The sequence below is a fragment of the Lissotriton helveticus genome, chromosome 1_1 (assembly GCF_964261635.1).
Source record: "Lissotriton helveticus chromosome 1_1, aLisHel1.1, whole genome shotgun sequence".
Taxonomy (NCBI): Eukaryota; Metazoa; Chordata; class Amphibia; order Caudata; family Salamandridae; genus Lissotriton; species Lissotriton helveticus.
Window position 1 is genome coordinate 363,516,757 of NC_136057.1, and position 9,403 is coordinate 363,526,159.

The window sequence follows — 9,403 nt, forward strand, 5'->3', positions numbered from 1 at the left end:
TGAGTCTGTGTTCGGTTTAAAAGAACTTCCACGGAATGTGGAACTTGTACTGTCAGGGAGTGTCCTAACACTATGGAATCACTTTGTCTGATAGCTAGAGCTGTGGCTGCAACTGACTTGAGGCACGCAGGCAGAGCCTGGGCTACTGGATCTAATGTGCTCGAAAAATAGGCACAGGGCTTGTACTGTCCTGCTTGATCTTGTGTGAGAACAGATAATGCAGTACCATCACGTTCTGTGACAAAAAGTGTAAAAGGCTTACTGTAGTTCGGTGTTGCTAGAACAGGTGCTTGACATAAGGCTTTCTTTAATTCATTAAAAACAAGTGTATGTTCCTGGGTCCAAGGGAGGACAGTCGATACGGCTGCCTCCTGTGTCGTTAACTGTATCAGTGGCTTGGCTAGAAATGCATACTGAGGAATCCATTGTCTGCAGTAAGAAGTGAGGCCAATAAAAGCTCGTACCTCCTTCTGTGTCTTGGGCTGTGGAAGACTCGCTATTAACTGGATACGGTCTGGTGTCAACTGCCTACCCCACTTGGACAGCAAGTGGCCTAAGTAGATCACTTGCTGGACACAGAATTGAAGCTTCGAAGGGGACACCTTGTGCCCCTGCTCGGCCAGAAAATACAGGACTGTAAGTGACGCACGCTCGCAGTCACGTTCAGAACGGGCTGTGATCAGTAGATCATCGACATACTGGAGCAGGGCAGTGTCAGTTGGAATGTGAATATTGTCTAGTTGTCTCTTAAGTGCTTGACTGTAAATACTAGGACTTTCTGTGAAACCTTGAGGAGCTCGTGTGAATTTATAGCTCCTTCCATTTAAACAAAAACCGAAAAGGTACTGACTGTCTGGATGAATAGGGACACTGAAAAATGCGTTCTTGAGGTCGATAACAGTGAAAAATGTAGCTTCAGAATCAATGGCTGTCAATAGGGTTGAAATATCTGGGACTACTGGGTACTGGGGTATGATACATTTATTAAGCTCTCGAAGGTCAATCACTAATCGATATACTGGAGGTGCATTTGGATCAGTACGTTTCATGACTGGAATGATAGGAGAATTACATACATTGGAGTCAGTTTCTACAACCACTCCTTGAGCAATAAGCTCGTCAATAATTTTGGATAAGGCTGCTACAGCCTCAGGTGGCAATCTATACTGTCTGATTCGTGGCAAAACTATACCTTGCTTGAGAGTCACACGATGGGGTGTGATTTGCATAAAACCTACATCAGTTGGACCTTGCGCCCATAAATGCTGCGGCACATTCAGTAATCTTGGATCAAAATCACGTAATACATAGTGACCTTTGAAGTCTCTCAAAAACAATCGGACTCCTTCTGGGGAACAGCAAATCACTGCTCCTAATTCTTTCAATGTTTTAATGCCTAACAAATTCTCTGGACATGATTTCGTAAGTAATAAATCAGTAGTTCGGGACAATGGACCAACTTCTAGAGTAACTGGTTTTGAAATTTCATTAACTATAGGCTTTCCTGAAAATCCAAGGGAAACATTTCTAGAGCCTGAGAGCGGAGCCCCTGGAACCTCGTCATGACTGATAGTTGTCCTACTTGCCCCTGTATCAATCAGAAACTTTCTGTCTTTCCCTAATACTTGACTGTGTACATAGGGACCCTCTTGATCTACAGGTATCTCGATGAGAGGCAAGCCTACCTCCCTCTCTAGGCTGTTTCATGAATATTGTTGATACTCTGGATACTCTGACTGGGCATACTGGTACATCTGCTGTGTAACATGCTGTGTTGCAGCGATAGGCTGCGGTACTGGAACTGTCTGTTGTGCATTCTGTGGTGACGGAGAAGTCTGTGAAACTTGTTCTTGTCTAGGCGGACGTGGTCTTTCTTTAGTTTTACCAGTAGCTATGTTGTGTTTCAGAACTGCACATTCGTTTATAAAATGACCTGGCTGTTTACAGTAATTGCAAGTCCCTTTAACGGGAGCTGCAGGATGACTGGCTTGATTCGGACCCCTCTTCTGACTGTCTTGCGGAACAGATTGTGCAACTAATACTTTCATTTTCGTGTCTTTCATACGTCTCCTTTCGTGATCTTGTTCTTCCCTGATTCTGTTCTGGTGATACTGGAGCATCTGAAGCATTTGTGACGGGGTATTAGCTTGCCAGGTACTTTCGACTTTCAAAACTCGATTTTTAACTTGTGGACTTGAATTCTCGACTAGTTTAGTAACAAAAAGATGAGGGTATGACTCGCTACCTGTCTTCAGACCACTGTTAATAATAAAACATTTCTCAAATCTAGAATAAAAATCACTAGTGTCTTCATCCTGTTTCTGTTTGCATGCTGAAATTGCATCCCAATCTTCCTTTTTCGTGGCTAGTAACCTTGGTAAAACTTGTATCAATAACTCGGGCAATTCTTTACATTTGTCCCCAAGACCGGTACCTGGTACTCGTATATTATCTTCAGCTTCTAGAGCTGTCCAATCAATCTTTTTCTCTCCCACCTCCCATTCTTTTTCCTTGAGTTTTTCATATACCCCGGCGGGCAACAGGACCTTTAGCATTTTAATTATATCTGGATACGTGTATTCTCCCATACGGAGCATGTCTTTTAATTCTCGATGGAACCCTGCTGGATCTTTGTTGTGACAGGGAATTAACTTCTTCATCTCTAAGAGTTCCATCTTTGTGATGGGGGTGTAAACAAATACTCGTTGCATTTCACCACCCGCTGTCCTAACTGGATGTACTTCTCGTAACGGATGCTGTCTATCTATGTAGAATGGTTTACTTCCTGGGGGTGAGACGTGAACAAAATGCGGATTCAGGAACGTTCTGTATTTGTGGCGCTGTTCTAGAATGATACTAATTAGATCGGTACCTAGACCTCTCCATCTATACTGGAGTAATTCGTTCAGAACATCATGTAACGGACCTGGATCAGAGTGTTGTCCCTCATATAGTGTAATGAGGTGCTGGATCATATACATACCCACCAGTCGCTGCTCGGCTGGGGGCAGTTTCAGAAACATTTGTGCCACTATTTCGTCTGGAAAAGTGGTAGAATCAGTAGTCCATCGGACTGCTGATCGGGCTAGTTCTTGTTCATGCATAGTACTAAGTTCACTATAACCGATTCGTGATTTCAGAATGTGATCGGTAACTTGAAATACTTGTTCAAGAGAACCTTGTTCTGGTGCTGGAGGAGGAAAGACTTTCTTGTGTTCTAGGCGTGAATGTCGGTCGGGAAGTCTAGTTCTACCTACATACGCTATTCTGGAGGGATTCTCGTCGTCTACCTCTTCAGTGTCGGAGTCGTCTTCTTTCTCGGACACTTGTACTGCTTTGCGTTTCTCGTGTAACCTTATTATTTCCTTACGAATTTTCTTGTACATACTCTCTATACTACCTAGTGTCTTGTGTCTTCCCTCGGCTATATGATCACTCCACCTTGTCAGGACTTTCATTTCGGTCGGATCCTTATCTGGATAATCTTGTTCCCTTATTAAACAATTAATTAGAAGCTTTAATAGCATGAGCTGAGTCTCGGCTTTCCTTTGAGACATGGCTTCGCCAATACTTTCTGGGTCTGTTCCTGTACGGATGAAACGATATATTCTGTCTAGATCTTCTTTCATATCTGGTAGGGTGTCCAAATACTCGGTTACCCGTCTTACACGTAATGAATATATGACCATATTATCATCGCCTGGGACTGGATCATAACGGCATTCGGTGAGAGCTCGCTTGATATCTGCAACAGACTGGGGTTTGGGCGTACGCTGTAACGCACGTTCATGTAGTTCAAGTAACGTTACACGTTTGTGTTGCGGCGGGGTTCCCGGAGGACTTCCCCCCGTGGCCCCTAGACTAGAATCATCGACGGGTATCGTACGGGCTGGGAGAGTAACGGATGTAGCGGGTACTTGTACTGTGGGCTGGACCGGGGGGACCGTAACAGGTGCTGTAACAGGTGCCCCGGTGGCTGGAGGAACAGGAATTACATTATTTACAGGAGCCGGCGGAGCAGGATTTGCATATTCTGGGACTGTGTCGTCCAAGTAGGACGAGAGGAAAATATCAGCTGCGGTCGGTTTGTGACGTAGCTTAATCGGAACTAATGGCGGCGGGAAATTACTGGATGCTTCCGGGGTTGCTTTCGGCAAGCCCTCGGCAAGAAGAGGATACATACCCTTAATAAGAGCATTTCTCTGTCTGTCTGACTGTTCGGCTTTAACTCGTTCACCTATTTCGATTAATTCCCTTTCTTGGGCTCTTTCTGAGGATTCCCTACTTAACTCTGTTTTTCTGATTTCTTTTTCGGTTCTTTTATGAGATTCTTTGCGCCATAACTCGATGGCATCTTTCTGGGACTGTCTGGATTTCTTTTTCCATAATGCTTCTTCTACTCGCATGATGCACTCGGCATCCCATGTACCTGATATAGGCCATCTATATTTCTCTTCTAGATCTTTAGTATACTCGACCCATAAGTCTAGATATAATATGGCACTTATGCCATGCTTATGATACATAAAATGACCTGGACTGTCCCTAGGCGGGACAGGAACTGCTTCTTCGAGCAGACCTTTTCTGGTTTTTAACTGACGTAATTTCGAGAACAGAGGCATGACTTAGACTGGAATCTGGACACAATACAATACACGATAAACACAATAATAACTTTAAAAACAAATCACTCATACCACGACACTGAAAACACATGAATTGACATTTAAAATAACAGTTCGGACAGAATATCACCTGGAATACTGAGAACAGAACACATGAATTTCTCGAGAGCAGAACAGAACTTACTGGAATGACTAGATGCACTGCTAAAACAGTACGAAACTTACCGGTCTCATAAAGAGACACGTCAGGACCCGCATCCACCTAGGTGGACACTTCGTGTTGGATCTGTGTACCCAAACCCACGGACTAGAGACAAATTAATTGACCCTGTGTAGATACTACCCCAGCAACGGTACTCACCGGGCAGCAAGAACGGAAGGCCTCGGACTGGACTGGACTGCTACGACGACGGACGGACGAACTTCGGACTTCAGTTACAGGTGGGCCTCTGGATACCTCGGACCTTGGACTCTCGGCTTGGGCTCTGGTCGGGACTCGCCGCGTTCCTCCACCGCCCCGTCTGGATGCTGGACCGCAACCTCCGTCTCCTCCGTGGGCCTGAGGGATACTTGAAGCAGAAATATCTGCACGTGGTCGGTATGGTTCCGTCACGGCTGCAGAGGATCAGGGGGCCTGCGTGGCTTCTCCGGCGCGTGGGGAAAGGGCAAGTCCCTATTCGGGCGCCATTATGTGGTAAATAAATAATTAATTACCGGATCTATTTTTCAGAATAATCAATAAACAGGTAGCTCAATAAATAAGAGTCAAGATTCGAGGTAGCTGGAGTTTACAGGCTTTAATCAGGCATAACAGGACAGGAACAGGACAGCCTGCATGGGAATAGGATGGCAGCTGCCGGGGGCAGGATCTGGGAACGATGCGCTAACTTCTAATAACAGTGCACAATATATATAGTTAAACAAAATACATTACATTCAATACAGTAGGCGTAGCAGTAGGCGTGGTTTGTAGCAGTCGCGAAAGATAAGGGCAAAATGGGTGTAACAAGAGGCGTGTACAGGGCGTATACATAGACATGTGATGTAAACGTAACAGAATATGTCATAAACGGGGCGGAAACATGGAGGGGGCTACCTGAGCAGCTGGGACCCTTAACCTAGTGGTGCGCGCAAGCTGGCAGTGACGTGTTACCAGGAGGAACTGGGGGCTATGACTTCTGTGCTAGAAGAGGAGACTAAAGTCTGGAGTGTCAGAGCGACATGTACCCAGGCATATCTAGTATCTGATGTTTAGAGAACATGTTGATAGAATCCAAAAGTTATCAGGGTAAAGGCTAACAGACATTAAGACTGGTGCATGCATTATTCTACATGTAGTTCGTGTGCGAGGAATATTCTATGAATATTAATACAGTATTTCTCTTGCATGGAGACATAAAGGCTAGACCATGACGGAAACTATTGAGGCGATTCAGTAGCTTAGGAATGCAGAGAAGGAGGGCTGGACTGATAACTAGAAACATAACATACTCTTGGCAGACTGGGAGGCAGAGCCAGGCCGGGCCGGGCACTGCGAGGCATGAAGTAAGTGAAGGGTCAGGGATACAGGTGGGGGCTGTATCGCTCCTTGGAGGGTTCAGGAAACAGGAGCTGAATCTGAGTCCGGGCCCTTTTGAGGCCTAGAAACGGGGACAATTCAATGAATTAACGTGCACACTGTGAAACGTGGCAACGTAGGTTTACATAGGCCTGATACTCGTAGCTATCACGAGAACTGGAAACTAGCATACTAGAGATGGACACAACTGTAATTGCATCTTTAATCGATCAGAGGGGAATATATGCATATCGATCATGCACATACAACATAAGATGGGGAACACGTAGGCACATACGACATGGCAAAATTTACTTTTCCACAGACTCTGAAGGAGAAATATGTAAAATGCAGGGAGGTATTGCGGTGTGGTAAATGAGAAGTATGATGTAATGCGCAGAGCGTGAGTGTATGCCGTGAATGTATGCTGAAGAATAAAGTAATGCTTGGCTGCAGCTCCCGTGTGGCATAATTCATCTGCATGCTCCTGGGCTTGGAAAGACACTACACCCTTTAACATGTGAAGGGAACTGGCTGCTTTTATACGTTTGTGCATGTTCACACTTATGTTGGTCACACAATCTTTCAGTCTCCCATTTTCCTGCATACTGCTTTATATATATTTCTGGCATCCCCAAAGATGCCGGCACATGCCAGCCAGCTGAAGGAGCATCGATCATGCATGTCAACCAGTTAAGGTCCTGATGATGACTTTCGGACAGCCCTGTCAGTTTTACAGTCAATATCACTAAGCATGCTGGGAACTGTACCACCGTTCTTAAACTGGGAAAGACGAAACTACAAAATCCAGCTGATATGGTGTTACTAGCTAAAACACAGGCGCTGGCTAAACGCCTCCTCAATACATTGGCGCTAGTTGGCATCAACGTTATTTTCAGAACTGGGCGGTGCTTTTCTTACCTGAATGGACACCCCGCCTATGTTTCTTAGCCCCATGAACAGCCTGCCCCTAGCACTCCAAGGAGCACAGACTGACGGGCACCCCTTAGTTACTGCTGAGAGGAGGGAGCCGGTGTTCTTGAGCAGAGCCATTAGATCTCCAGCTGAGGGAAGTCTGCGCTTAGCAACAGTGCTTGTTGGGGTTCGAACTGGTAAAAGTGAACGTGCTCGTCCTTGACAGCTAGCAAACGCCGTAATAACAGCTCCATTCGAGCCTGTAAGTATCGCAGCCATCTTGGACTAGAAACGTAGGCATTTCACAGCCTCACAGCTTTTCAAAATGCGCCGCATTTTTCACTTTCAGAAGAAAATCAACATAATTTGCAATCATTTTACGAACATTTTAAAATCCACCCGATCACAGATCTACTCTTTAAAACACCGTTTGTGGAAAACATAAGTACAGCTTTCTGAGCTGTTTAAAATGTATTTTGGTTGTAAGCCCTTGGACATCAAAATTAAAGACACTTTGCACCCAGAGGGCTGTTAAGTTAATATACAAACGATTGTGTTTACAGTCTAGTCCTTCCTCTTTTTCAATGTAACACAATGTGACTTCCAGAGAAACAAGGTTCTGTATAGGTTAGGTACTATCTAGAAACAGAATTACAAGCAGGTTTCCCGTGACTATCTAAAATGATGGTCATAAATGGTATTCTTAGTGTTTGTCTTCAGCGACACGACTGCCCTCACCTTAAATTACACTTCAAACGCTTTTTCCAATATTAAGCTGCAGGAGAAAGCAAAAAAATGAAGCAGTTTTTTCTCTAAAAATATTGAATTCTTTCGCCTACAGGTGTGTTGCAAAATATTCCAACACTGAAGTTAAAATAGTAAGTCTCACGGACTATTTTGGTGGAACGTTTTACTTTCCTAGCAACCCTCTATTAAAAACTGATAATACGTGTGCTCAGGTTGGGCAACACTCCCAATCTAAAAGGCTTAACAATCTTGCATTTTTCCTGCTTAAAGCTTCCAATGCAAGTTTTTAGGAACATATATATATATATATATATATATATATATATATATATATATATATATATATATATATATATATATATATATATATATATATATATATATATATATATATATATATATATATATATATGTACATATATATATATTTTTTTTAATTTGCTAAATCACCCTTTCAGCTGTGTCCCAAATTTGATATGTCTAGGCACATTTAAACTGGACACTGTTCTGTGCATGCATGGGTCTGGTTCTCATGTCTGAGTTCTGATGGAACTTTATGATGCTATAGCTACATTGTCCAAGAAACAGCTGATGCTGAAAACATTACTACAAACTTTATTTCCTTGAAAGTAAAAGTACTTAGTCCGCAGCAGGGTGGTAAATAACTAGAAACATCGAGGTTTCTGCTTTTTGCATAGAATGGTTCCTTGAGCCAATAGCTGTGCAACAGAGGGAGACGACCCCTGTAGTAACATTCTGTTTGATGAACAGTTTAGAAGGCACAGGTCTTTTCATGATATGCAGCCAACAAGTTAAGCTATCATTATCTGCTGTGCTCCACCAAAGAGCGAAACACGTGTCTGGGGCTAAGAAAATGAAAGATTTGAAGAAATGAATAATGATCATACCATGAAATGAAAATGAACTGAGGCGGGGGCCAGTGGGGGGGGGGGGGGAGGATTTAGGGGGGGAGAGAGTTGTGTTTCACTTCCAAACCCACAGATAATGGCTATTACCTCCTCGTCCTGTCTTCCTCGCCACAGTACTTACACATGAGCCTCCAGCTCCATAGAAACTCCAAGCTTAACTTTCTCGCTCTAGTCTCCCTCTCCATCCTCCGAGATGGCCCCCAGTGGCTCCAGCCAATCCCATAAAGGGATACAGAATACAACAGAACGACCTGTTCTTTTGTTTCTGCACTGCTACGAGTGCTGTCTCCCTGGTATACAGGTGAGTGGGGCTGGGGTCTTGCTTGAGCGGCCCCTCATGTCCTTGGGTATCTAGTTGGGGGACATAGTGTTTAATTTGTATGGTTTTGGTTTAAATTGTGTTGTTTTTTCCCCCTTCTTCTGCCTCCACGCCTCATGTCCTGCCCTAGCGGACTTTCATGGCGTTTATATGGGGCTGGGATCGTTTTTGTGACTCGCAATGCGGGGCGCATGGAGTCCTACTTTGCCAGATCGTGGCATGTTCCTTTGATCCTTTTGCTGGCCGCGCGTCCTGCTGAGCGGACGTAGCGCCGCCGGTAGCGATTGGTATGGGGACCGGGGGCTCCCGG

At 44.4% G+C, this 9,403-nt stretch overlaps 1 protein-coding gene across 1 annotated transcript in view; it reads right to left on the minus strand.

Annotated features, from left to right (window-relative positions):
• HDHD5 (haloacid dehalogenase like hydrolase domain containing 5) overlaps window positions 1–7,323 on the minus strand; it is a 165,774-nt gene extending 158,451 nt beyond the window's left edge. Inside the window, exon 1 of the mRNA XM_078673655.1 lies at window positions 7,105–7,323. Within this exon, the coding sequence (XP_078529781.1) occupies window positions 7,105–7,236 (132 nt within the window). The 5' untranslated portion in view covers window positions 7,237–7,323. The remainder of the gene's footprint in view (window positions 1–7,104) is intronic.
• Between the last annotated feature and the right edge of the window lie 2,080 nt (window positions 7,324–9,403).